General features: G+C 56.0%; 7 protein-coding genes across 7 annotated transcripts; 5 read left to right on the top strand and 2 right to left on the bottom strand.

The window, feature by feature from the left end:
• Positions 1–467: 467 nt before the first annotated feature.
• On the bottom strand, positions 468–2,381 carry C8A04DRAFT_30332 (uncharacterized protein; the record flags this gene model as incomplete). Its single annotated transcript, XM_062781340.1, has 1 exon — positions 468–2,381. The coding sequence occupies one exon, from the start codon at positions 2,379–2,381 to the stop codon at positions 468–470; it is 1,914 nt and encodes a 637-aa protein (XP_062635445.1).
• Positions 2,382–4,200: 1,819 nt separating this feature from the next.
• Positions 4,201–4,971, top strand: C8A04DRAFT_30331 (uncharacterized protein; the record flags this gene model as incomplete). Its single annotated transcript, XM_062781339.1, has 1 exon — positions 4,201–4,971. The coding sequence occupies one exon, from the start codon at positions 4,201–4,203 to the stop codon at positions 4,969–4,971; it is 771 nt and encodes a 256-aa protein (XP_062635444.1).
• Positions 4,972–5,551: 580 nt separating this feature from the next.
• On the bottom strand, positions 5,552–6,038 carry C8A04DRAFT_38591 (uncharacterized protein; the record flags this gene model as incomplete). The annotated part of the gene is made up of 2 exons (XM_062784280.1): positions 5,552–5,901; positions 6,005–6,038. The coding sequence occupies 2 exons, from the start codon at positions 6,036–6,038 to the stop codon at positions 5,552–5,554; spliced, it is 384 nt and encodes a 127-aa protein (XP_062635443.1).
• Positions 6,039–6,741: 703 nt separating this feature from the next.
• Positions 6,742–7,522, top strand: C8A04DRAFT_30329 (Tctex-1; the record flags this gene model as incomplete). The annotated part of the gene is made up of 4 exons (XM_062781338.1): positions 6,742–6,765; positions 6,835–6,873; positions 6,968–7,042; positions 7,208–7,522. The coding sequence occupies 4 exons, from the start codon at positions 6,742–6,744 to the stop codon at positions 7,520–7,522; spliced, it is 453 nt and encodes a 150-aa protein (XP_062635442.1).
• Positions 7,523–9,792: 2,270 nt separating this feature from the next.
• Positions 9,793–10,761, top strand: C8A04DRAFT_13558 (uncharacterized protein; the record flags this gene model as incomplete). Its single annotated transcript, XM_062777763.1, has 1 exon — positions 9,793–10,761. One exon carries the CDS (start codon positions 9,793–9,795, stop codon positions 10,759–10,761), a length of 969 nt encoding a protein of 322 aa, XP_062635441.1.
• Positions 10,762–12,345: 1,584 nt separating this feature from the next.
• C8A04DRAFT_30327 (uncharacterized protein) lies at positions 12,346–14,111 on the top strand (the record flags this gene model as incomplete). The annotated part of the gene is made up of 4 exons (XM_062781337.1): positions 12,346–12,938; positions 13,015–13,365; positions 13,436–13,889; positions 13,977–14,111. The coding sequence occupies 4 exons, from the start codon at positions 12,346–12,348 to the stop codon at positions 14,109–14,111; spliced, it is 1,533 nt and encodes a 510-aa protein (XP_062635440.1).
• Positions 14,112–21,381: 7,270 nt separating this feature from the next.
• Positions 21,382–26,743, top strand: C8A04DRAFT_13522 (uncharacterized protein; the record flags this gene model as incomplete). Its single annotated transcript, XM_062777750.1, has 10 exons — positions 21,382–21,542; positions 21,654–21,771; positions 21,925–22,233; positions 22,307–22,332; positions 22,407–22,505; positions 22,581–24,057; positions 24,152–24,271; positions 25,079–26,385; positions 26,452–26,540; positions 26,652–26,743. 10 exons carry the CDS (start codon positions 21,382–21,384, stop codon positions 26,741–26,743), a joined length of 3,798 nt encoding a protein of 1,265 aa, XP_062635439.1.
• Positions 26,744–27,902: the final 1,159 nt, after the last annotated feature.

Raw genomic sequence — 27,902 nt, 5'->3', positions numbered from 1 at the left:
TTCTCTCTCTTCCTCCCATCTGCTAGCTCAACCCTTCCCCCTGACTCGGACAGGCCACACTGCCTGCACCTTCACCCCTCGTCCCATTCATTCCACACTGTCAAACTGAATGTGTCTCGAGGCAGTACAAAACGTGCGCGACTGTGGGGCGAAAGTTGCTTGTGTGCAGGCCGCTACTCGCTAGGTTCAGGGTGAGGCAGTCCAAGAGAAGGGAAAAAAGGCAAGATAGCAGAGAAACAGGCAAAAACGCCGCGCCGATCCAAAGAACAGACCGCCTCGTATCATCCATCCATCCATCCATCCCGAGGAGGCGGGGAATTGTGTATTAAAAATGTTTATAAGTGTTGCAAAAATTTTCTTTCCTCTTGTAAGCGCGATACAACTGGGGCCTTTCACAGTCTCTACCTCCTCATGGTGTCGTTTGTTTGTTGATCTGCTTCTGCCCCCAGCCAGCGCGGCAAAGAGTCTCAGACCTTCTTGCCGCGCCGGCCCTTTTTGTTGGTGGGCACCGGTGTGGGGCTCACAAAAGTGACGTGCCGGGTCTCGTCTTTCTTAAGCTTGGGAGTTTTGTTCGTGGCGCCCCGGCCCCCACGTGGGACTGGTTGCGGGGTGGGTTCCCGGGAGTGGATGTCGTCGTCGATGGTTATCTCGGCCAAGTCCGAAACTGACTCCGTCTCCATGGCATCATCACTCGTGTCCGAGGCCGAGCCGTCATCTGAATCGTCATACTCCCCATCGTCACTAACAAGCGAGGGGGCGTGGTTGCTAATCATCGTGTTCGGGCTCAAGTCCGTACCTAGATCGTCGTCGTATATGGGTGTTTCCGGCCCTGCCGGAGACTCCGCGCTGTCGGGAGAGTCCCGGTCTGCAGTGCGATGAGTTTTGAGGCTAGTAGCCGCCCGATACGCTGATGGTGGGTGCGAGGGCGATGTGGCCGTCTTGAAAGAAGGCATCCTCGTCGTGGCCGGGGTGCGAACAGCCGAAACCGGGCGCTGTGCAGGCGTCGCCGCCTGTCGGTCTCCGGCCGTGTCCTCCGAGTCCGACTCCATATCTGGAGAAGGGAAGCTCCAATCCACCTTTGTTTTCGCCTCAGTCACCTCCGCCTTCAGATTGCCGCTCAGCTTCTTCTTTTTCATCAGCTGTGACAAATAAGGGACGTCCGAAGACTCAACAAGATTTTGCGCCGACCGGCCGGCTGGCACTGACGGGGTGGGTAATACCCCAGGTATGCTACTCACGCCCGGCAACTTCCCAGCCTTGTAAAGCGCAAGGGACGCCTTGATACGGGAGAGGAGGGCCCGATATTGTTGCTGATCCGATCCCGTTTCAATGCGAGTAAGCGGATGAGCCAAGCCGGAGGGCGGGGCCGTGGGAAGAGGCTTTAGATCCCCGCCCACGACAGCGCCGCTCTCGTCCACCTCGATAGGGTGCCCCGACACAACGGCGGCTTCCTCGTGGCTCTTGAAATCCCTCCTGTGCGCGATACGGCAATGGTTGATGAAACCCTGCGTGCTTGAGAAGTCCCACCTGTGACAGTCCACACAAATGAGCTTGACCGTGACGCCATCGGACTTCTTGACGAGACAAGGCGAGTTCTTGTCCTTTGGCTGTGGGTATCCACTGGATAGCGCGTGTAATCTCTGTCCAGCATTCCCACGAACCGGCCGCTGCTTACCACCGCCGAGAACATCCGGCGCACTGCTTCTCGTCGCCCTACCTTCCGCGCTGTGTTTCGTACGGCCCCCATCCGCCAGGCCCAGAGGCGGGGGCTGGATGCCATCAAACATGGGATCAGGTATCAGCCACTTAGCATAATGACGTGCATATGGCCCTTCCACCACACCGAAGGGCGGTGCCCACTTCGGGGGCGGTTGGCCGCGACGCGATTCCAGAGCAGGGCCCTTGCCGCTGCTAATGTTCAGCATCTGGCTGGGGGTCGGACATTGGACAGGGTAGGGAATGAGATGACAACGCCTCAGCTGCTCCAGCGCAGCCTGGCATTTGCCTAGTTCTTGGTTGATGAGCCGAAGTTCGTCGTGTTTCAACAGAATCTCGAGCCCAAATTGCATTTGAATGGCTTCCTCCGCGGCATCAACGTCGAGCGCCATGCTCGTCCCCTTCAGCTCGCCCATCCCGTCGGCTTCGGGAGACGCCGAGACAGGAGAAGGCAAGTCCCCATCATGTTCCGCTTTGTAGCGCTTGGCTGAAGGGTAGGTGCAGGCCGCCGTGTTGACGAAACTTGGCCGCCGCTTCTTAGGGTTGGGAGATATCGGCGTCGGAAGTTCTGCGACAGCGTCGGCGTCGCGCAGAAACTCGGAATCCCCGTCGACCGTCCTGTCGCTTCCCCGAGAGTCGGAAGCCCAGAAGCGGAACATGGACATGACAGGTGCCGCGATTAGTGAGTTGTCCCGCGACCGTCAGAAAAGACGTCGCGAAAACAAAAAAGAACGGCGGAATTCGAGAGCGTGGCGGATTGTTTTTGAAAGAGTCAACTGGTCCCAAGGCAGCAGCGGCGCGGCGCGGAAAAGGGGGGCGAAACAAGGAGGTGCGCGTGCACGTTTCGACTGGACAAGGCTCTAGGCCCTGCAAGAGAGCGGGTCTTGAGACGAGATCGACCTAATCTTTTCCGGAAAGCTCGGCTTAGTCAGAGGTGCGACGCTTGGGCCGAGTGGAGTGGGCTTCCCGCTGGCGGTCGCTGTTGATGTGGCCCGACCCCAGATGAAATGAAGAGCGCTGGCGCCACTCTGGTTCGGTGCTGGTGCAGCGGTCGCGACTGCGTTCATAGACGGTCAGGAAGAATCGTCTGGAAACCGCGCGAGCGCTACTCAAAGCCTCGACAACGGCAGCAAAGATCGCGAAGAAGAGGGAGCGTAATCAAGTCAAGAAATAAGGAGCGCGCGCAGTTGGAGAAGGAAGAAAAAGTCGGGCGGTCGCGCGTTGGTTTGTGTGGTTTTGGGGAAGTTTCTTTGGGCACGTTGGTTGCGAGGTCGACGGGAAGGTTGGGGGATGAGGTGCTGTTGCGCGGTGGTGGAAGGGAGGAGCCAGCCGCTGTGCTGAGAAAGGAGAGTTGTTTGGGGGTGACAGCTGGGAGGCAACGGGGGAATGCAGGTGAGCAGGGGCTTGGAAACTCACGCCGCCCGGGCCACAGCCAAGGCTGGATCCTTGATGGCCGTCTGAGCGACACGATTGGCTGATCTTCAGGAGGCCCAAGGATTCTGGTGGGGCGTTTGCCTTGAGAACTGAGTCGCCGCATTTTTGGACATCAAAGGAACACAAAATGCCCAACGAGCACGGCAGACGGACACGTTGGGGGAAAGGTACTCCGTATGCCAGAAAGAAATCAACCCCGAAGATACCGCCAGAAGCCACAAAGCCAATGCTCATGAATACATCATTAGCATACGCATTCAAGACATTCTAGCGCATGATGCTGCCCGACCGCATTTTGAGTGGTGATGTCAAACGGAGCTCCATAATTGCAGTTGACGGTTGGAGTCCTTGAACGAAGACGGCAGATGCAGGACGTCAGCCGCTGCTTGCCCGTCTGATGCGGCACCGTGCGAGTGGGCTGTGCTCACACCCGAGCTGTTTGTGGCCCACCATTATGCAGCTGGAATGCACGTTTCGGAGCAAGCATCTTTATCGTGTTGCATCCGGAGACGAGCCCCATCCCTGGGATGCAGGCCAAGAGTACACCGGGCCAAAGTCACGGTGCACGGACACCCTCGAAATTTCGCGACCGTCTCGTAATCTTGACACCGCATGGAGAATCTTGCAAGAAGTTTTACCCCAGGTCTCTTTTGGCGCGGCGGGAAGGCTGCGGCACGCCAAGCCCGACACTCTGAGCCTCGCATCAATCGAGCAAAAGTTCGCCGAAAACTCGAGGAAGTCGTAAGCGAGATAAACAAACAAAAAGGAAGACCAAGTGCAGTTTTTTGATCATAAATAAGTAACCGGTACATCGTAATGCAACCACCATCATGACGACAAGAAAATGGGCAAGTGGTTGCTTCATCCCGTCGCTGTTATCGATAAGGCTGATGGCTGCCTTGGCCCCCACTTGAAGACGCGGAATCTCGTGCTCTTGTCGGCTTCGAGGAAACCTCAAAAGCTTTTGGCACTGCGTTCGCCCTCTTACTCCTCCATCCACCACAACTCCCGACAGTTACGATTGGCATAGAAACATCTCCCAGCACCGCCATGGCTACGCAAAACCCCATGCGGCGGTTACTCCCAAAATCGCACTCTAGCAAACGAAAATTCCCAGGTGACGAGAGCGGCTCGACAATCCACAAGAAACTACGAGCAGCAAACGCTTCCTCAGAGAACCGCGCACAAAATCACACGCCGAGCCACCCCGCCTCGGGAGCGAGCCACTACTCACAAATCTACAGCCCTTTACTCTCTCAACTGGGCACCAAATTCGAGGTCAAGACGATGACCGTTCTCCCATCGACCAGCATCCGCAAACACGTCGACCGAGCACTCGACCACCTTAGCCGCTTCAACGCGTGGGACCCGGTCGTCGCCCCTGGTGTCGTGCTTCTCTGCGCCAAAGCCGGGACGTCCAGTAAGCTCATCACGATTGCAGAGCTCGTCCGGCGGCGCATCGGCGAAAGCGAACAAAAGTGGTTTCAGTACAACGTGCCGAGAGAGGTGGCAGTTATGGTGGAACCTGCACCGGCTATGGGGGACACCTCTGTGGTGGAGGATACGGTCTTGGGCCGAGAAAAGGAGGAGGCAGATGATGAGGGGAACGGAGATCAAGAAGAGGATGACGACGACTATTTCGAGACCCTACAACCAACCATCCACGAGCAAGCAGCGCAACCAGCACAAGTCAAACACGTAGCGCATACACTGATTTTGCTTTCCCGGATACCCTTGGACGAGCTCAAATCAGAACCCAACGTCTCTGTGCAGACAAATGAGGGAAAAATCGAGTTTCTCCGGAAGAAAAAGATGGGTTAAGGTACCCCGATTTGTGAGGCGTTTAGGGCATGTTTCGGGTTAGAGGGGCCATACCTTAGAAGGGTGCTATTGTGAATGTTTTGGGCAAACGAATATTTTTAGGCAGGCCCAAGTCCAATCTGGGGACAGGAATGCGGCTCAAGAATATTTATTTAGAGGAATGGAGTTCGGGATAGGTGTCATGATACCCAATATTGGACGTGTTTCTACGGTAGATCACCCGATAATATAACCCCGTAGCTCATATCTTACATCGGGCCTTTCATCCCCATCTTCGATAGGTAGGTGTTTGTGAAGTCGGCCCCAAAGAAAATAATTCAGGAACTATGCAATTTCTACCCAACGCCGATGGCATGAGCCCCATGTAAATGCAGATGATGCCCAGTGTTACCACAGTCCCCCACAAACACCCCCAACACCCAACCCGTACCATATCCGAGCTTATCCAGTCTTCCCAACAGAAAGCGGCCTTGAAACTGGCACAAGTCTCCCAGGTCCCATCTCCCAGCTGCTTTTGTGCATGCACAATTCCGGGCCGCTCCTATTTCTAGGCGACGTCCCATCATACGGACAGACCCCCTCAAGGCTCCTTAGGCTTGTAGGTGATCCTGAGCACAAAGTTGACAACCACAGCAAGGAACAAGATAATCGCCAAAAACGTCGGGCCGAAGCGGTCGTCAAAGCCAGATTGGCCCCTCATTCGTATCGATTTCGCGCGCCAGTGGTATGTGACCACGGCGTAGATCATCGCGAGCATGGCGACGCCCGTAAACAGGAACGACGAGATGAAGGCCGGGCGGTCGCCAAAGTTGAGCATGCCGACCGCCAGAGCGCCAAGGATGACGGTGAAGTTGAGCCAAGAGAGGAACGTGCGCTCGTTGGCGAAAAAGACTTTTGGTTCGACACGCGTCGGGAGCGCGATGCGCTTGCCTGTTAGGAGAAAAAGTGAAATGTTAGAGAGAGAGTCATGGAAATGTTGCCGTTTTATCGAACGGTAGGGATGGTGAATTGGATGGGTGATGGGGGGACGAACCCGGGGCAGTTTGGAGGAGAGGCTGGCTGGACATTGTGCAGGTGAGTGAGGACAGCTGCTCGAAAAGGACAATGTTCGAAACTGGAAGGGGACAGGCGAGGCGTCGACGTCTATCTCCGAGATGCTGGCTACGAGCTACGAGGAGGTACAAAAGCCGATCGTGACGGTTTTTGTGGTTGGTGTTTTGGAGGAGAACCGCCACCGGGTGTCGGCGGTCCAGACGACTTGCGACGGCGCAGAGAAAAGCTTCCATTGATCAATCAGAAGGAGGAAGGCTGGCCGCCCGTGCTCAGAGCTTGGGTTGCCGGGGTGCACGTGGGTCCTGGCTAAGATTTTACTGGCTCAAACAGCTTAGGTTTTCAATGTCGCAGGGCCCAGACTGGCCGGTCCTGGGAGCCTCGCAGCTCAACTGGCGAATTGTGGCTAAGGGGAGATGTGTGGCTTGCAGGTGCGGCCTTCATGTGGCTGGTGAACTGGCCTTGCATCGAGATGTTGGGTATCGATAACGGTTAGTTAGCGTGACGGGCCAACACCGCGACGGAAACAACAATCACCAAACCTGACCGTGATTTCCAACAAAGACCATCACACACATCCAGCCAATCGTACGCCTACAGGCTAAGGACCAATAAAGGAGAGGCTTATCTGATCTTTAACCTCGAACCAAGCCCCTATCGAAACATACATCCGCCCACTCCTAGGCCCAAACACAACACCTTACGCCACTTGCCCTCACAATGGCTGCTGCTCAAACCAACGCGGTAGGGCTCTTCCTCGTGGTCATGTTTTGACCCTCTAGTATTCTATCCCTAACTAACACCTATATCTAGCCTATCGCGCTTAAGCGCCTCGAACAGATCGCGACCGACGTGCGTTGACCCCGCCCGCCGCGACACCGCCACTTGGTCTTGAAGGAGGATCGAAGATAATGCCGAGGGAGTGAAGCTGACAGCCAGGCGGCAGGTGTGCAATAGTGTCCTCGAGAGCGCCGAGTTCTACGAGCACCCCAAGACGACGCAATGGAATGAGACGATCATTGTACGTTGAAGAACACAACCCAAGCCTAGGCTAAAGGCTGGAAGCTATGGTCAAACGGCGGACGGCCGAAACGCCCATTCCATCCCAATCCACCTACCTGCCTACCAACCCGACGATTTGACGGCAAAAACATCTCGCTAACGGACAAACTTTTCGTCTGTACAGAACAAAATGCTCAAGGAAGTCATGACGGAGGCTACACCAGAGGGTGCGACCTCGCCGGCGTACAAATTCGCCATTAACAGCACGATCGTGCAACACGTGGTGCCGACATCACAGTTGAACAAGCCCGCCGCACCCGCGGCAGAAGACGGTTCGGCTTCGTCGTCCACCAAGAAGGGCCAGGCCGGCCGGCGCGGCATGCACAGCGCGACTGGTGGCTACTGGAACGAGAAGACGGACGGCATGTGGAGCTTCAAGTGGGATGGCGACGCCAAAGGCTTGGATGTTGTCCTTATGGTGATCTGGATTGCTGTCTAAGTGGTAGTGGTTAGAGGGGTGAGAGGGGTGAGAATGGGACCTTGGTTGTCCGCATTCCCTCGTGTTTAATATGATTTCCTTGATCTGTCACTTCGCGCAACAGGACCTTGATGCTGCGCCAATCTGAAAGAGTGATACATGCGGTAAAGCAGTCAAACAGCAGCTCGCCGGCCCGCCGTCAGTCAAATACACTAAAATGTCCAACCGTTGCGACTACCACCAGCTTGCCAGGGCAACAGAGCCAAAGAACTGCAATCTTAATGGCGAAAGGGAAGAGGCCGGGGAAAACCTTAAACTTGACGGATCCCGAGGCTGACATGCAGGGCGAGGCTTGCGGCGGGATGTTCTGTGTGGCCCTTGTCCTATGACCACGCGAGCCTCGCTGCGACGAGGACGTTGGTTGAGGCGTGCGTCACTGATCACGACAAGAGTTGCCGGAAAGGGTGGTCTCTTTGCCACTCGAATCAACTTCTGGGGAGAGCCGCCGAGCCGCCGGAGCGCCGTTAAGCCCGCGCGGTCGCGGCTCTTGGCGTACACCATACCATCATATCGGGGAAAGGTGGACGTCCAGACGTCACGAATCGGAAACCGCCGTTCAATGCGGAAAAGTGCAGGTGGGGGTTCCTGCAAAGGAGCTCCAGAAAATGAGGTCATGTGCCCACCCGATTCTTCGAACCGAGTCAGATTCCGACTGGTGGGGTTTCTGTTAGGTCGACATTGGTCTTTTGCAGAAGACATGAGATAACATGAAGGTTATGTCTTGAAAGTCTCTGGCACGATTGACATATATTCGTTTTAGTTAATAAAAACCGAATCCCTTCGATAAGATTGATTAACACTTGTGTACGATTAACACCGCAATTGATAAAGTAATTAACATGGACAGTCGCTGTTCAATGCTGCCGTGGATTTCAGGGTCTTCAGGGTTCAGGGACTATGGATTTTCTCGAAAATGACCCTGTGCCTGAAATGCGATTGTTGATCCTCTTCTTCCCCGAAACTCTCCCCGTCCCTTCCCGCTTCGCTTGCGAATCGCAAAATACGCAATCCGAGCCAGGCTTTAGGGTTCCACAAGAGAAGAGGGAAAGTGGCGATATCGCAGCCGGGTCCGCGTGACGTTTTTCGGCCAAGTTTTCTGGCCGTTCCTTCGTGCAACTTTGACAGCGGTGCTGGCGCATTGCGGGACAGAGGAAGTTGCAAGATACCACCCTCTGGCGAGCGATCCAGATGGGCCGATCTCCACACCTCCTTCCTTTGCATTTTCGAAATAGATGTGCCGCGCTCTCGTTCGTTCGGGTCCTTCGTCGCGCGCAGCAATTGGTCGAGGATATAGGTAGAAGGACGGTTCTGAATTCCGGAACGGTGTTGATTCGCACATGAGGCTGCGGGAAGGTTGCTTTACGAGTTGCTCAAAAGTTGTCAGGCAGGCATTGGAAAGCGCCTGGCGGTTCAGCTTTGTCACACAGCTCCAAACCCCTCCATTCTCCCCCCACCGCCACTGGACCAAAAGTTACGGTTGGAGAAGCAGAAGATCAGGGAAATCAGACAGGCATTGACAGGGACTGTGGGAGTACGAGCGCGGACGACAGCGCATCAAAGGAGCGCCGATCATCTTCCAAGTACCCAAGTATCTTTTTTGCCCCATTTCACAAAAAGAGGTCAACCCTCGATATTTTTCCTTCCGATTCTTTCCCTCCATCATCAGCCCCTCCTACCCTCCTCCTCAGAAGCTCAGTGCTACCCCGGGCACATCCTTGGCGTGAACCTCCCTTGCACTGTCCGTCTCTGTTCTTCTGCAACGCGGGGCCCAGAAAGTCGGCCGCGCCGGTCCACCAGAGTCTGGCCACTCCGTCCGCGGCAGATCTGTCGATTGCCGACAACCCACACCAAGAAAGGGTTTCCCCCGTCTAGATCGCTCGCCTCTCTTACTGTTGGTTTTCTTTTCAAAAAGACGAAACGTACCCTCGCACCTTCTTATGAGCTTGCTAGTGAGGCGCTCTCGAATCCCATTCTGGGCAACCATCGGCATCGGTACCTGATACAGTTAACTTTCCTGTTCCTTCGTCTGCCCGTCCGCATACGGGCCTAATATCAACCTAAACGAGCTAGCCGCGACTATTCGATAACCACCCCGCCAAAGTCAAAGTCGTCATTATTCAGCGTTTATATACGCTCGATACCTTGAACCCAGTCCGACTCGACATTTGTTGAGTGATTCGCACCTTCCACCCTCTTGGTTTCCTCAACCCGATCACATCGCCAACTTGGCCATGGTCGAAGTCCTTTACAACGGCCCGCCGTCCATGGAGGGGTCAAGATCTCCATTCACCAGAGAGGAGCATAAGATGCAGCAGAATGGCCTCGCCAACAGCGGCAAACGCGCACCGCGCCGGTCCCAGACGCAGCACGAGTACTTTCTCCCTCAGCCCCCCTCCTCGGCCTTCACCCTTTACCCTACACCACTACCCTCGCCACCCCTCGAGGAACCGCCAAAGTTGCCGACCGAGCCTGCGCCACAGCCTCCGCCGACCCAGTCGACTCAGCAACCACCACCGTCGGGGCGCCGTCCGCCCCTAGGGCCTCCGCGACGATCGTACTCGGTGACAGACCAGCAACCGATCCCACGCCGGCACAAGCCGGCCGTGCGCCTAGCGTTCGCAGACCTGCCCGGCGAGCTGCACTTTGCGGTGTTTGACTTCCTCGACCCCATTGACAGCACATGCCTTGGCCTGACCAACAAGCACTTTTATGCTATCCACCGTCGGCTGCACGGTTCTGTCCCCCTAACGATCCGCCGGGGCGGCCCCAACGAGCTGGAGTGGGCGTGGCATCAAGCGGGCAATGTCGTCCGGCAAAACCCGCCGGTTGTCCCCGTGCCCGTCCCCGATCCTAAAATCGATGCGGCAGCCATCACCCCGACGTCGCCGACCTCCTCAGAGGGCGGCTCCTTCAAGGGTACCGGCGAGAAGAACGCCAACATGCTGTCCAACCTGCGGGTGCGTGGTCAAGGATACTGCCGTATGTGTGGTGTCACGCGGTGCCAGCTGCATAAGCATATTCAGGAATGGATGGGGGAAGGGCTGGAGTATTGCTCAGTACGGCAGAAGTTTGGGCCAGTAGCCCCAGAGGGGTCCAAGTCGTATTGTTATATGAGTAAACCGGGAGATCAGAGACGGTGTGGGCGACATTCTGCCAAGAAGAAGACCGTGGAGGTAAAGGATGAAGTGAAGCACCAGTGATGGTTGGACGGGAGCGGATGTGGCTTTTTTTTCACCTTTGATGCTTCTTTGATGATGTTTGGGTTTGCAGCTTTAGCCTTGCGTTTAAGTTACTTTTGCTAAATAGCATGCTTTCACAAAATTGCACGGCTTGGCTTGGGCACGTCTGATCGCAATATGTGGTGGGTTAAAGACGCCTGTTTACTGTTCTGGTGTCTACCAAAAGGACCTTCCCTCATGACTTACGAAAGAGCCTTTCCTGAGCATTTTACAAATGTACGAATATACTCTCATATCTTTTCACTGTTACACAGCTGCATCGCAGCCCGCTACATTTCGTGAGAAGGTAATCCTAGATGGGACGATATCACAAGTGTGCGAGACACCGAGTCGTCTGAGCCTGCGTCCTCGCAGTTGAGTGCCAAGTCAAGGTGCAAGTCTTGACGCCACAAAGTTGCGGGAAGGGACGGACGGAAGGCCAAGCCCAAAGATGACGTGACCATGGCAGGGGGGCCATGGCACAATCCCTGTCATCGGCCCAGAGCAAGCCAGCAAGACCAGCAAGCTTGTCCCGCTGTGGACGGGAAATTGATTCTTTTCTTTCTTGGGAGAGAAGAGAGAAGAAGAAAAATGAGCAACCCCCTTTCTTTTTGTCTTGAGTCTTGCTCAGAGACAAACCATAACCCCCTACCTCGTCGAAAGATAATCAATCAATCCGATGTGGAGACTCCTTTGAACTTGACACATCTCCAATTTTCGAAACGGATTGATGTGTTTTTAATTGTTTTTTAATTATCAAAAAAAATAAATTTTCTGGCGGTTGCTGTTCTTGACTGCCATCTTGCCCCCCGCCAGAGCCGCCGATAGCGAGCTGTTTTCTGTGGAAATTTCACAATCTCCCACTCGGTGTTTGTGGGGCATCGCGGCTCCCTCAACTCCCCCGTCCCCGTTCTTCGGCAGCAGCACGGAGCACCACCCACTCTTTTCAAGTTGTTGGGGAAGAGGATCCATACCTCACTGGACCCTACTAGTCGTGCTAGTCGTGGTCGTCTTCGTTCATCCATTTTCAGGACTGGCTCAGCCCGCGTTGCAGCGGCAGCCAACCGCACACGATTATATCATATCATACGACACGAATCTTGTACCGTGTGAAGGACCCGTCCATCCGACAACCCCAGGTTCCCGGCCCAGCTCCTCTCTCCATCCCCGGTTCACCTATCAGGTCGGAATACGGCCCACGTGAAGAAACGAAGATCAACTGTGCGTTCCGTAAGTTAGAAAAACGCGCGAAGCAATCAAGGCGAAACGCACATCGGTAGACCACGCTTCACCACTCAACGGCCCGAACGCGGCTGTCGTCTAGCTCTGCGACTCCTGGTCCAATCTCCGACTCCCCCGGGTGAACATCGCCGGCATCTGCATCCGCTCCCGGGTCCACCCTGAACACCTTTTCCACCACTCGCTTGGTCCATCCAACCACCTCTCTTACTCGATCTTGCGCGCCCACTCCTTCCTGCCGAGCCCCCTCGATTCCGTTTGCCTACCTACCGACCGACCGATCGACCTAAGCATATCATATTAGGACCCCCGCCGATCCGGTCGACCATGTCGTCTCCGACCTCTGCGGCCCACAGCGCGGCCAAGCGCAAGCGCAACAACACGGCCACCACCCTCGACATGGACCGACACCCAACTATCCAAAGCGAGTCTCGCGATGCCTCCGGCGAGGAGGGCGACACCACCGCTGCGGAATCATACACCGCCCCCACTTCCACCGGTGCCGGCCACCGCAAGACCGATTCGTCCACCAGCGCTGTCGCGCACCCGAGCAAACGCCAGCGCGCCGGATCCGACCAGACCGCTACGCCTACTGTTGGCGCAGGCTCGACTGCCGGGGGGAATAACACGATAACCGATCCGGGTGAGCCAAGCGATACCACCGAGGCGAGCGTCGATATTGCTGAGCGCGTGACGCGCAGCGGCATCAAGGGTGGAAGCCGACGATCGACCACAAAGGGCGCTGAGGGTGGTAGCAGTATCAATGGCAGCGGCATGACGAGCAGCAGGACGACGGCCGCGATGGCACCTCCGCCAATTGGGAAGCTCACACACCCCGTGGGTTATACGACGAACCCACCGCCAACTGGCCGGGCAGTCAGGGTATATGCCGACGGCGTGTTTGATTTGTTTCATCTGGGGTAGGTTGAGCTGGAAGTCCGGAAGTCCAAAACATCATGGTTTTGGGGGCTATTCTAACAGCAGTTGGTTCCACAGACACATGCGCCAGCTCGAGCAGGCCAAAAAGGCCTTCCCCGATGTGTACCTGATCGTGGGCGTGACCGGTGACGAAGAGACGCACAAGCGCAAGGGCCTGACCGTGTTGTCGGGCAAGGAGCGTGCAGAGACGGTGCGCCACTGCCGCTGGGTCGACGAGGTTATCGAGAACTGCCCCTGGATTGTCACCCCGGAATTCCTAGAAGAGCACCAGCTCGACTATGTCGCCCACGACGACCTGCCATACGGCGCGGACGAAGGCGATGATATTTATTCGCCCATCAAGGCGGCTGGCAAGTTCTTGGTCACGCAGAGAACCGAGGGAGTGAGCACCACGGGTATTATCACAAAGTACGTCAATATCACCCCTCCTTCCTCCCTTTCCCCTTAAATTCCGGACTAACCTTCAAATTCCTTCTAGGATCGTCCGCGACTACGAAAAATACATCGCCCGTCAGCTCAAGCGCGGCACATCCCGCCAAGAACTCAACATCAGCTGGCTCAAGAAGAACGAGCTCGAGCTCAAGCGCCACGTCCAAGACCTGCGCGACAACATCCGCACGAACTGGGCGACCACCGGCCAAGAACTCAGCCGCGAACTGCGCCAGTACTGGCCCACCTCGCGTCCACAAAGCCCGGCTCGCTTCACGCGCGAGTTCAGCAATGGCGGGAATGGCAGCGGTGATTTGCCGCCGAGTAGTCCGCTCGGGCCGGGGCCGTCCGGTTTGGCGGCGGGGGGGCAGCAGCAGGGCGGGTTCCCGTTCCCGAGGAGTCCGCCGACGGGCGTTGCGACGGCGGGGGAACGGGCGACGAATAATGTGAATGATTTTGTGACGGGGTATACGTTGGGGTTGATTGGTGGTGTGCGGTCATGGGTATGTTATATTTCCAGTCCAGGGAGAAAAAATGAAGAAAAGAGAGAGAGCGAGTGGAATGTGTTGGCTAACCTCTCTTCTTCTTAGATGACCAAGAGCCGCAGGGTATCAAGAGAAGGCGAGGGTGAGAGCCGCCCCGTCAGTGACGACGATTCGGAGGAGAGCGAGGAAGTACCCGCGGGCCGTCGGTCGTTGCAGATGCCTACGAGTCAACGAGGTTGATGATCTGTGATGCAACGACCCTTCTCACTATCGGAGTTTGCGACGGACCCTCTTAATCGACTCGACAATTCCGTTTTGTCTGGTTCGGGCTCGAATTCGCCAAGTGATATGAATTTGGCACCCTCCCTCTAGGACTCCCGTTCTCAGGTCCCGGGTTTGGCAAAGCTCGGCCTTAGTTTCTTCTAGGTTCCTGTCGGCTACCGCAGAACCTATCTACCTGACTGATTGTAAAGGGGTCTATGGATTGTGTGGGTGGGTGGATGAAAAAAAGATGCGGAAGTGATTGGAGAGGCGGGTTTCTCGGACTGTTTTAATTTCCAATATTTTCCTACGTTTTGGACCTGGTGCTACAAGGTAGAAAACAAAATGGGGTGGGCTGTGGTGCCGAAAGGTTAATAAGTTATGGTGTACACTGGACATAAAGGAACGGGTCGTCCTCTTCATTCTCTGGGATCCCCTGGGTCCTCTCTCTTTACGATTCACTCCCTAAGCACTTCCAGATTCGCCTACACTTTCTCAAAGTTGTATTTTAACACTATTCCTAGAAGCTCCACCCTCGTCCCTCCCTCCTTTTTTCTCACACTGACTTTTTTTTTTCTCATCATATTTGCCCCTCTTTCCCCCTAAAAAGAAATAAAGAGATGCTCGGTTATGGTTCGGTTCGGTAGCAAGGACGGATGGATGGACGGTGGCCATGGGAGAGTAGGTGCGGGCGTTGGTGGTGTATGGGGGCGTTAGGGGTTGTCTGATAGACTCCTATGGTGGTATACAATACAAAGTATGTTTACTTTGCTAAGGTTGTTTCCGGGTTTGATCTGTTTTTTGCCTGTCTGGAGAAGGACTTTGGGGCAAGGTAAAGAAGTTAGCTTCGAGCTTTTATGAGTGTCTCCTTCACCGTGGGTCTTCTTTTCGTCCAAGGATAACACAATAGGAGGCTGTATCGCGCTAGTCCGTCAACGAGCCGGAGAATTTGGGGACTCTTGGTCGAAACTTGGCCAGAGCAAGGGAATGGGATAAACCTCAGAGCAGTGCAGGGAGCGAGTCACCAGGGCAAGGGGATAAGTGAGTGAGCAACAAGGAAGAGGGGAGGAAGCGGGGAGGACTGAAGGAGGGGGGATGACGGAAACCCGAGAGTCAGAGGCCTCAGGAGTCTGGGAGGACTGAAAGCGAGATGTGGCCGAGAAGGAGGGCCGAGAAAGAGTCACGGCCCGAGACGTCTAGAGAACAAACACGGGACTGCGTGGAAGCTTCGGCCGAGGGTGGTTGTGACTATCTTCATTGACTAGGGCTAAGCATAGCGGTTTGCGTCACGCCGAGGAGGGGCCCTTTCTGATTTCTTGATCACATTCACATCTTGGTCTTGCTTCGCATCCTCACGACCTTCCTATATCTACTAGGTGGGTGTTACTCCATGTCGAGCACATGATGGTGGTGGGGTTTAGATTAAGAGTGGGTTAAAACTTGAAGCCGGATTAGGGAAACCGGTAACCTCATTGATCGCTTTGACAATTTGGGAACGGCGGTGATAACAGTCCTGAACCTTCGGCCCGAACTGGAGACTTTCGGGTCAAACATTGTGTCAAACTCCAACGACCGTTACGACCTCCACGATCCGCTTGATCACCTCAATTTCTGTTTCGGTGCCTCGGCTGATACACGAGAGAGGATATTTAATAGGATCCGGTGGGGGGGAACTTTCCATTTACGCAGAAGCCGATATCAAGAAGACAGCAGGATAGCCAGTGATGAATGCTAGGTACCTGACACTGTTTAAAGTGCATACGTCGCTCAGTTATATCACGGTGATGGGATATAATACCACCTTACGGACTACCATTCGCGGCAAACAAACCCAATGATGCTCGTCACCTATCACATACCTCCATCCTCATAGGTTCATCACTCCATATGAGCCGCGGTTAATCGCGTTTGACGCCGAAGAGTGAGGCCACAGCAAGGACAGTGTGCTAATGACTCGAGGGTATTTCATTCATACGGTCTCGGGCCGAGCAGAAGGCAAGCGGGTAGCGCGTCCCGTTGAGGGGAGGTCTAGACATCACATAGTGTACATGAAACGTCCGTTGGGTTGTGGGCGGCAAACTATCGTCAAGAGGGGGTTAGCGTCTTCAGCTGATGGTTCGGTCAGTTGTTTGTTGAGGTTATTCGGAGTTGATATCCCGAACAACGTCGTTGATTCTATTTGCGTCACCTGCCCGTCACCAACGGGGATGAAGGGAGTGGCAGACATGAAACACAGTTTCTTCCACCTGCATAGGGCTGAGAGGGGAGTGCAACATCGCGGGCGGCGCACCCGGGGGAGAATACGGGACGATGCATAAGCAGCCCGGCCCGAGCTGCTGTTGAACCTGAGACCCCTGCATGCCGAGGACCGAGGGCCTCGTGGCAAGAGAGAAGCAAGCAAACGCGTGTGTCTCCCGCTGGACTGTACGTGTACATAGAGTTGGGGGCTCGGCTGATTCTGAAACAACCTAAAAAGGGACAGCGTAGGGTTGCAGGTTGATCTTGCATCTATCTTGGGCCGGTTTAAGAAACCCGGCTCGCGGCTTTCGCACAGCTGAGAAGCTTGGGCTACCTAATACGAGAGCGGTGTCGTCAGACAAGAGCTTTTTCCCCCTTCCTACTCCTCTCCCTCGGTTCTCGGCTATGAAGAAGGAGGGCAGAAGAGCGCTGCAGACCGCGCCCGATCCCACTGTTCAAAGATCTCGCCAATGAGGGAGCGTGGCGGTTGAGTCCGAATCCTTTCGCCGTTGGGATATTCTTGGGAAGCTGAAGGCAAAGAAGAGGCGGCTGTGTTCGATGATGCATATCAGGCCAGCATGAAACGAGTTTCAGATTTGGTTAGCTGCAGGTCATGGCCTGCAGGTCCGGGAGATGGACAGTTGGAACAACACACAAACAAAGGGTATGACCTGCATGCATGGCGGGGGCGTCCCCCAGGGACGAAAGGCAACGTTTGATTTTTGGCTATCGGGACGTCGCAAATTTTTTTTCTTTCTTTGTTGACCAGATCGGGTAGCTCGGAAACGGTCGTTGGGTTGTTTGTGTGTGACGCGACGTTGGGTAAGATAGTTAAGTCGGTTGTGGCTGTGTGGGGTGTTGCGGAACCGTTGGCACCAACGACCAGCCTTGGAGAAGTGCTGCGTGTGGGCGAGCGGTGTCGGCCCCTTGCTAAACTATTTTTGTAGATCAAAATCGAGAAAGTTGAACAGGCGGTCGCGCACTGCCCGGATGTTGCTGAGTCCATTATCCAGGAATCTAAATTTTTTGCCCAGGTAGTATGTGGGAGTTTATCCAGATGATACTTACCTATCCCAGTTGCGGGAGAGAAGAAGGAAAGACCAGATGAGAGGCTCCTTTCATCCTTTGGGCTACACTTAGGGCTACTCTCTGCGAACAAATTTTTTCCAAGAAAGCTGATTTCCTGCTTGCATCCAAAAGCTTTGTTTGCGTCTTGACCACAGCGAGAAGTTCATTTTCTCTGTGATGGTCGACTCGATTAAGCAGCCACTAAAAATGGCCAGGGGACTGGCAAAGATGTTTTTCGAATGAATGGTGAGTAACTTTTAAGTTCTCCATCGTGGAGGGTCTGTTGACGTGTCGAATATTCTCACCGAAAAAGTATGCCGTTATTGGGCTCTGGGCTGGTGGTGGTTTTTCTGGAAGACCGGTGCTGGAGTTTGGATGAGTGAGACTGCGGGGAAAGGCCCCTGGCGGCACTAGCCCTCATCTGGCGTAGGGGATCGCTTCCCGCTGTGGAGCTCGAGGAGATCAGCGCAGCCAACGCTTTGTTCCCAGGTTCTTCCTGGGCTGTCAAGGCTGTGTGTTGCTCCGCAGTTCCATTCGGGTTCACTCCGAACCCTTCGACACCCGAGTTGACGACATGGAAAACTTATCGATCGATGCCCCATTCGCGGCCCGCCCATGGCTTCTGGGGATTTGGCGAGGAGTCAACATGTGGCTCGCACCTTTCACATTCCACCTCACTCTTTCGATTTCACACGTCCGATCTTATCATAGTAATTTCTCGGACCGGTTGTTCCTCGGCTCAACGATAGCGGTTTAGAGGTTTGAGTTGCTTTGCGGCAGAGAGTTGCATCGACTGCTGGATTCGCTTCACGGTTCTGGGAGGCTATCTGATCAAGAATTAAGCGCCGTTGCAGAACACCGAGTCAAGCGCGATGGAGGCACCATCTCAGCCCTCATGCAGGTACGTCGTCCCCCCCTCACACGGCAACCCTCGTCCCTCACATGAGCCCGCCCGAAGCTTCTTCTCGAGTCTTGTCAAGTCTCGTCTGGTGTGGCTCGACCGTCCTGCACTGCGCCACCATCTAGTCCCAACTGCCCGTCCATCCCACACTAACGCAAGATGGGACGAATCGGCAGTCGAGAAATTAAGCGCCCGTCCGACCAGCATCTCAGCAGACGCAGTCTCCACGTTTTGCGTTTCGAAACTGCGTTTGAAAATCGGCAGTATCGATTGCTCTCCGAACGGGCCAGGCCAAGTTGGATCAATCTACTTCTGACCACCTTTTCCAAGACTCTCAATGCACGGGTTAGGTAGTAGTGTACCGGTTCTTGGCCCAGCCCTTCGCGCCTGGGCGCTTAGCATCGCTTGTTGATTGCCGCGCTGGACTGGCTGCCCCACCTGAATACTGTCTGGTTTGGGAAAGTCGGTGAGCTCTGCTGCCCGTCGCCCGGAGTTAGGACGGAAAACTGGAGCTCTCGGCGTTGTGATTTCACTCCCTTCCTAACCGACACACGGAAGATTGGTCATGAAGAACTTTCATTCGAGGCTCCTTATTGGCGGTCAGCGATTTACAACCTCGATAGAAATTTCTGCATGGCTCGGATTCTTTGTTGGAGCAAATTTTTTCCATCAGCAAGTCGGCACCGTCGGGCGGTCGGGCTCGGCAACAAGCATCAACGAAAATAGGATCTCACGAGCATGCGGCGCAGCACCCCGGTTATCCAATGGGGGCCAGCGAAGACCCCCCCCCAGCCCCTCACACCTCAACGCTTCCGTTCTCCCCGTCCCCCCTTGGTTCGTCTGGCCCATGCGCTGCGATCAACCTCAAACGGGCTGCAAAATATTCGGACAGACCGGACTCGTCGAGAGCGTGCCAAGCAAGGCCTAAGAGAGTTTAGGGCGACCAGCTCGTACACGAGTCGCTCTGGTGCTTCCCCACGGCGACTGCGTGTCCCTCGTCGGGGTTTGGGGGCAGGTACCTCAAAAATCTCCCGAGGGGGCAATTGTGACACTTGGAATTGGGGTTGAGAGAGTTTGGACGCTGATGCGGTCATCTTCATCGCTGTAACCCCCCTTCCCACATCGGAGTTGGCCGTCACAAACTCTAGCGCTGTAGTGTAGGACCGCAGGACCGCGTCCGGAATACTCTCGGTGGCGCCGGCACTCGGACACTGCTTCCCAATTATCCGTGGTATCTACGTCGTTCTTGAAAGGTCCTGTGTTGGCTCGGTGCCGGCGAGCTACCCACGACTTTGGCAGGTACTATGCGAAGTTGCTGGATCGGTCGGTCGGAGAAAATGGTGATGCAGGTGATGCAACCGGTATCCTTCCGCTCCCGCCCGGACGGCTGAAATCGGGGCCGTCACGCTGTTGGGGATAGGATGTTGCCGCCGGTGCATGCAGCTCCGTACTCGACCGCTGCGCGTCCCGATGATCGGGGTAAGACAACTAACTAACAGATCGGAACCAACGGCCGGGCCGCGAGACGAAATAGGAACACACACACACACACACACAATCAAAAGATCACGTTCGCCTGGAATGCACGGCATAACCCCCCCTCCCCAGTGACAAACCGTTGGTTCTCTGAACACACACAACTGATAGGGTTTGGAATCGACGTCTCTCTACCCCGGGTCTTGATATTGTGCACTGGGCGGATTTGTCAATAAGCCCAGGGGTAGCTTACCAAAGCCTCCTGCTAGTACCGCAGTGCACTATTCGTAGGTGCGTCTGAGTTCCAGGATGGAGCCAAGCCCTTTTCCATTCGAGGCGCTGCGGCTGAGGAGAATTGCGGCGTTGCGGCAAAAGGTACAGGCGCAAGATCTCAGGTCCGGCAGCCGGGTGTTTCACAAGAGTTCAGGAGGTGTGATGTGATGGAGTTACCCGGACAGGGCAGTCCACCATGTGTTGGGTCGACTTCCCTTGCTTGTCATCGCCATCACCGAGAATGTTCTGCGCAGTACGTACCTTTCTTTCCCCCGTCCACACCGCTCTACTTTGCAGTCTGCAGTATGTATTGTTAGAAGCACTTTGCTTCCCTCGCTCGTGTTCTGACTTCTCTTACTACGCAGCATGTAGAACCTTGCAGCAGCCGAGCCGACAGGGGGGTTTCCCAAACAGGCCGAGAAGAGAAACCAAGCCTCTCTCTTTCTGCGACCTTGCGAGGGTTGCCGGTGGGTGCCAAGAACGCTGCGTTGGAATTCAGTGCTTCTCCCCCTCCCCCAATCCCATGTCATGCCGACCCATCCCACGTCTCCCAATCCCGCTGCGCGACTTCTCCCCAGGAGCGTTACGTTGTGGGCGTGCGCCCTGTGGGCCGTCTGAAGACAACGGCGCCGCAGACGTGCCGCGCAGTCCGTCCACAGACCGCACACACGCAAAGCAATGCGACTTGCTTGACGGCCCACGGGCGACGGCCGGGTGTCCGTCATTTGCAGCGAGCAGGGGAGCAGGGGAGCAGAGAGGAGAACAGGGACAGTTTCTTCCCCTCCGCGTCCCGTACCCCCCCCTACCCCTGGGTCTTCCCGACCGCTTCCCGGCCGACTGCTGAGAGGCTTGTTGTTTCTTGTCTCCTCCAACACACATCCCCAAACATTAGCGTTGTCACTCAACCCGTTTTTGTGGCTGTTGCTGCTGCTCTGCACTGCGCTGCTCTGCTCTGCTTCTGCCCTCCCCCCCTTGTCCTAGTCCCTTCCCCTTCCCTTTCCCCTCTTTCCCCCACCCTCCCTTGTCTTTCCGCCCCCCGCGTGCTTCTGCAGCCGCGCGTGTACTGCGTGTACTGCGTGTACTTTGTACCTCACTTCGTACCATAGTACAGCCGTTCTCGCGGGCCGGGTGTCTTTGTCGCGCGTGCTGGCGCTTGTTCCCCATCCCCCATCCGCGATCCCGCATCCCCCATTCGTCTCAAGCACAAGTCCAACAGGGCTGTGTATTCCCACCTTTTGGTGTGTGTCGTCTGACTTTCCATTTTGAGTCACGGTTTGACGCCTGCTGCCCACCATGGCTAGCCTCAGCTTTATTATGGACGTCACCGACGACCACACCACCACAGCCGGCCGTCGTCCCCTCCCCTCTTTTAATAAAAGGGACCGGTCCCCCGACGACAAGCCGTCTACTCCTTCTGGTGTCTCGGTTCAGGTCCCGGCTCAGGGTAGGTCTCAGTCTTACGAAGCAGGAGCACCACCACCCGCAGTACAACCACCACCTCCTCCTCCACCACCACCGTCGACGCCGCCCAAGCCGGTAGAGAAGGGCAGTCGAGGGAGTAGTAGCACAACCAGCCCCGGCCCGGTCCAAGTCGAGCAAGATATCAACCCAGCCGCCCCCGCGGGCCAGACCATACGGCACGGTGCTTCACCCAAGAAACCCAAGCCCGTCTCCGTCGTCGTCGTCGGGCCATTAGAAACAACACCAAAGCAAGAGGGGCCCTCAAAACCAACACCGAGACCTCGAGCCGGAGAGGGTGCGTCTGCTAGCACCACCACCACTTCATCCCCTTCGAGCCCGTCGTCGGCCCCGAACCCCGTCTCTGTTGCGGCCCAGGGTTCTGCGCCCGCAGCAACAGCAACAGCAACAGCAACAGCAACAGCAAAGGCAAAGGCGGGAACAACGACGACCAGCAAGCGGTCACGCCGACCAAGCAACACAGCAAACGACCCAATGGACCGCTCACGCTATGGATCCGCCTCTTCCGCCTCGACCGTGAGCAACGCGGGCCTGCAACGGCCTGTTCCTCCACCTCACGTCTCACCCACACCGTACACGCCCAAGTACACGCCCAAGACGGGACGGGTGAGCAAGGCGAAGAAGGGTCTACCGGTCCATGTGTGTGATATTTGCCGGCCTATCAAGGTGAGAGAGAAAAGCATTGTCCCGCTAGCATTCGTTTGACCTTTGAAGCCTCTTGTTCTAACGGATATGATAGACATTTACAAGGGCCGAGCACCTGAGGTGAGAGAGAATACCGGACAAGAAGACATCCTACAACGGCCACGATACTAACATTCGTCTTCTCCTGTTTCTAGACGCCACCAGCTGGGCCACGGAGCACCACAGTTCCAATGCACGAGCTGCGACCGGGCATTCCATCGAGCCGACCTGTTGATGCGGCATCAGCAGAAGCAGTACGTGTATTAGTAATTCCGGTACGGTGAACACGTGCGTGCATGTGCTTATTACTAATGCTCTTTGAACTCTAGCGAGACCGACGGTGACGCTGCTTCCAAAACGGGTTCATCACACCATAGCCCGCAGCCATCGCCCTCGCTGTCCTTCCAGCAGGTCCAACAGTCTCCGCGGACCCCCCGAACCCCGGGCTCTGGGCTGCCGGCCTCTCTCACGGAGACGGAGTTACCATCCGCCCCGAGCTCGGCTGCGGCAGTGAAACAGGCGGGATTTGCCTCAACGGGAAGGCTCCCGCACCACGAAGGCGGAACCCCGGCCTCGTCCTATAGAGGTGCTTCGCAACCCCCGCCGCAAGGATTCCACCGCGCCTCGCCCTTCTCGCCCACTGTCTCGATCGTCAATCCCACGCGGCCCTTCCACGCCGGGGGCTACCAGCACCACCACCAACAACAAGCCCAACAGCAACACCGGAACACCCACACGCCGGCGCCCCTCTACGTCGTGACCGAGAGCCTGCAGCTGCCCAGCCTCCATGCCACCGTCGCCGACCTGCCGGACCTGCGCGATACCTCGTCGCCCATCCCGTCGTCGGCCGCCACCGACAGCACCTACTCGGCGCCCTTGTCCGATGTCTCCTCCCGGAACCCGCTGACCTCGATGATGACGCCGCGCGGCGGGAACCGGTCGCCGTATCTCAGCAGTGCCGGCGCAACCACCGCAGCGTCAGCCCGCAACGACGCGGCTCCGTCTCTTGCTCACGGACCCATGTTTGTGAACCCGTACCCGGGCCATCAAGCCTCGGAGCATGCGTTTGGCGGCGCCCAGGGCATCTCGTCTCCTGTGATGGGTGGATACACCACAGCAGGAACGAACCACCATCACCACCAGCAACAGCACCAGCAGAGCGGCTCGCTACCCTCCCTGCGCGCCCGGACCCCTCCTCTTGATGCGTTCAGCCATCACAGCTCCGAAACCATGATCGCGACGTCACCGCGCCTGCCCGCCCACTTCGATCCCCTGAGCGGCTACGACCGCCGCAAAGACTCCATGCTAGAACTGCACCACGACCTGCTCGTGTCCCAAGCCTCCCTCGAAGGCCTCGGCGTTCTCGGCAGTCTAGCTGCGGGTTATGGTTCCGCCGTCAGCCCGGGCGTTGAAATCGCCAGTCATCACGGGGGTGGCAACGGGGGTGGCAACGGGGGGAGCATCATCACCGACATGGCAGACCTGGCCGCTCTCGGCGGCAGCGGTAGTCCCGCCTTACCCGGCGCGCGCTGCTCGACAACGACGAACCTGACCACGGCGGGCGGCGTCGGCATGACCATCCCGCTGCCAGGCCCCATTCGGGCCGCGATCCCGCGGTATCTTGAGGTGTACTGGGCAAGGGTGGACCCGGATTTGCCGATTGTGCACCGCACGTCGTTTGAGGCCGCGCCGGAGGATGTGTTAAGGTGTGCGATGGCGGCTGTGGCTACGCAGGGGTTGGATAGTGCCGAGGACCGCGCGCAGGGTGCGGTGTTGCATGAGTTTGCGTGGCAGGAGGTTAAACGGGTGAGTTCTTTATCCACTCTCCTTTAACCCTTATCCTCTATCACTTCTCCTCAACTTCTTTGTTACATACAATGACTGACACACTCGTCAATAGATCCCCCAATGGAGCCTCCAGACAATGCAGGCGATCCTCCTGTGCGAGCATTTCGCACGCTTCCGCGGCCGCAAGGCCGTGACCCGACCTTCCGGGCCGTTCGAGTCTCTGTATTCGAGGGTGAGTGATGCTCTACGGTCTCTTTCCACGCCGCTGCCGTCCTCGTCCGCGCCCGCTTCCGCTTCCGCTTCCGCTTCTGCGGTCGATACCGCTGTGGCTACCGCGGCCGAGGGCGTCGGCGGATTATGGCTCGTCGACACCACTGCTTGGTCCCCTGTTTCTTCTTCCACCGCATCGTCTTCGTCTTCTTCTCCTTCTTCATCTCCCTCGGTTCATGGCATGGCTACCACCCCTACCACGGCCGCTCCTGTTGTCTCTGTTTCTACTACTGTTTCTACTACCGCTGCTTCCGCTTCTGCTACTGCTTCTTCTGTTTCTTCTTCTTCTTCTTCTCATTCTTCTTCTAATACTGCCACCGCCATGTCTCCTTTTGCCCTGCGGCACTTGAGTCCGCTGCAGGGTGCTCCTTGGGGTGGTTTTCCTTCTTCTCAGCTCCGGTCGTCGGCTGCGGCGAACGCTATTTCTTCTCCTTCTCTGGCACAAACGTCTTCTTTTCCTTCTCCGTCGGATGCGTCGTTGGCTCTCGGGTTCTCCCGTGCCGGGGGTAGTAATTTTAATCCTAATGCTTCTTCTTCTTCTTACTCTCGTTCGCCCTCTACTACTCAGCAGCCGTCGTCATCGTCATCATCATGGTCTTCTCTCTTTGCCCCTATCCACCGCAGCCCTCCAGTACCAGCAGCCACTGTTTTGCCGTCTTCTCACTCTCTTTCCGACTCGTTTTCTTCTGCCGTTGCACCACCTACACTTCTTATTCCTCCTCCTCCTCCTTCGGGACAGGCATGCTCACAACGCGGTGTAAATCAACAGGCTCTGTACCAGAATCCGGCTCTCCTAGACCGCTCCATGCTCGCCGCAGAGCAACAGCATCTCTCGGTGCACGAGCGATGGCACAACTGGATCGACACCGAATCCCGTCGGCGCCTGCTCGCGGCCTGTATCTTTGTCGACATCCACGCTGCCGTCTACCAGCAGCAAGGACGCGTCCAGGACACCGACCTCAGCACGCAGCTCATCCCCTTGCTCGGCCGCGCTACCGAACTGTGGGCCTGCGGGTCGGCGGAGGAATGGGTGAGCATCCTAGCTGCCGACCCGGGTGCTCTGCAGCCCGAACATTTCCCGCCGTCCCTAGAGCACCTCACAGCCGACGGCGTGGCCGCGCGGTCGCTACCCGATCGCATGATCATCCTCAGCGTTCTCGCCCAGCACTTGACCCCCACGAGCCGGGGCGTTAGCAACCAGGGCGGCGGCTTCCTGTCATCATCTCCTCGTACGACATCCCTTTCGCCGGGGAGTACACCATGCCCGGAACTGGACCCTCACAACTATCACCACGGCCCATTCCACCCCCCACCACCCCAGCACAACGCCCGGATGATCAGCTCTTCCTTCTCCTTCGACGCAGAAGAGCGCATCGCCACCCTCTTCCCCACCTGCCCCATCGGCCAGACCTATTTAGCCCTACACCACACCCCGCTGCGCGACCTGCTCGCCGTCAGCGGCGACTCGTGGGTGTTCTCGCAAAAGGGCATACCCGAGGCGTCGTTCCTCGAGCATCGGAAGCGCTTGAGAGCGTGGGTCGGTGCTGCCATGAGCGGGAAGAGTGTCATTCGGGCTACTGTCCATGCGGCTCGCGCGATCTTGGGGTTTATGGGTCACCTGCCAAGTGCGCAGCAGCAGAATTCCTCCTACTATGGGTACGAGGAACAGCTACCGGACTACGAGTCGCTCTCGCTCTCCTTTTCCAGTTGGAACATCAACATATCGGATTACTGGGCCATGTACGTCTGTGCCTTGATCTGCTGGGCTTTCGCGCACTCGGCTTCTCCTGCGCATCTGAATCAGACCCAGAACCAGCCCCAAAGCTACATCCAGGGCCGGGCCGGCGGATCACGCAACACCACCAACACAGCATCAACCACAACCGGCAGCTCCTCATCTATGACTCTCACCCTTCCCTTGTCTCATTCCCGCCCTCATCCATACTCCCACTCCTCATCACCCTCCTTATCCTCGAGCGCCATCCCCTCCCCCCAAATCAACTCCCCCACACCCACACCCACACCCACCACCACCAAACAAGAATCCACCGCCCTCACCTGGCTCCGCAACATCGCGTCTACCAACCTTGACGCTACCGTCGATCTCGACCTCGACCTGGAAGAAGCCACAGGCGGTAGCAGTACATCAGCAGCGGGCCCCAGGTTAGAAATTAACGCGGCCGCGGCCATTGGCGTGGTAGCGCTGGTGCGGAGGAGGTTAGAGGCCGATTGTACTGGCGCTGGCCGCGATGATGGCAGCAGTGATAATGATGCTGGCAATGGCAATGGGAATGGGAGTGTTGGTGGTGGTGCTGGTGATCGTCAGAGGAATTGGAATGCAGGGTTGGGATCGAAGTGTCGGAGTCGGTTGTATGTGGATGCTGTTGGGGTGTTGGGGAAGGTGGAAGAGGGAGCTGGGTGGCGGTGGTTTTGATTGAACCGTCCCACTGCTCTTCTCTATCCTGCTTTCGACATCTTTCTCCTTTTTTTTGGGGGTTCCTCTTTTCTTTCCCCTTCTCTTCCATCTCATTCCCATTTCCTTCTCGACGCTTTACCCCAGATATATGTCCTTATGGATGGGTCTACGACGTGGTTTCTTTCATTGGCACGTACACAAGAAGGAGGAGCTACGACGTCTTTTTGACGGGTTATGTATTTCTTATTCCCCCATCCATCTTACTTAACCCTTTCTTTTCCTGTTTCTGTTTTCCCTTTTTCTCTCTTTTTTTCCTTGAGTTTGCTATACCCCCTTTCCTGCGAGGCTACTTGCTTGCCCCATGATACCATACCTGTACTACTATGTAACATCTCACTTTGTTTGGCTCTTCTTTTGTTTTTTGTTGTTTTTGGTTCCCCTCTTATATCCATCCACGTTGCTTTTTTGTCAATTTTCTCTCTGTTTTGCCGTTGTTACTCTTTTTACGTTTGAAAAACTTTATTATTTCGGCCTATATGGCCTGTGTTGTACACTAGGAGCAAAGGATCGGACAGGACAGGACAGGACAGGATAAAAAGATATTCATTGTACTGGATAGTGATGGCGATAGAGGTAATGCGGAAAGGGTATAATTTCTGTCTGGAAAGGAAAGGAACAGGGAGGGGTAAACGGTTGGTTAGGTTAGCATATTAGGTAGCATGGAGGGAAGGAATTAAGTGTAGTGTAGTGTAATAAACGAGGTGATTACGGTATCAAGACATGCCCCCTCTTTGTGGTATCTTGACAGAGACCACGAAACCAAATCTATTTAACAAACGCGATTATCTTAGCTAATAAAGCGTCGTCTAGATACTCCTGCTTTGCTCTGCTCTGCTCCCCCGTTTTACTCAACTCGCCTGCCGACGGACGAACCGACCCATCGCCCTACACATACGCACACATACACCCAAGTTATCCATCCCAAGCGCCATGTGTTAAAACACGCACCCCCAGACAGAACAGCCTGCTTGCTTGCTTGCTTGTCTGAGTTGATCAATCAAATGCCATCTGCCACGCTGGTTTCGCTGGTTTATGGGGAAACATATCCCCATCTACCCATCTCAAAACCCAACAATTAAAGACTCTATAACTGCTACGCACTCCCCATACCTTTCCC

The sequence above is a fragment of the Dichotomopilus funicola genome (genome assembly GCF_033296635.1).
Source record: "Dichotomopilus funicola strain CBS 141.50 unplaced genomic scaffold C8A04scaffold_49, whole genome shotgun sequence".
NCBI lineage: Eukaryota > Fungi > Ascomycota > Sordariomycetes > Sordariales > Chaetomiaceae > Dichotomopilus > Dichotomopilus funicola.
Note: the sequence above shows the minus strand (reverse complement) of the source record. Positions and strands in the feature narration are given on the sequence as shown.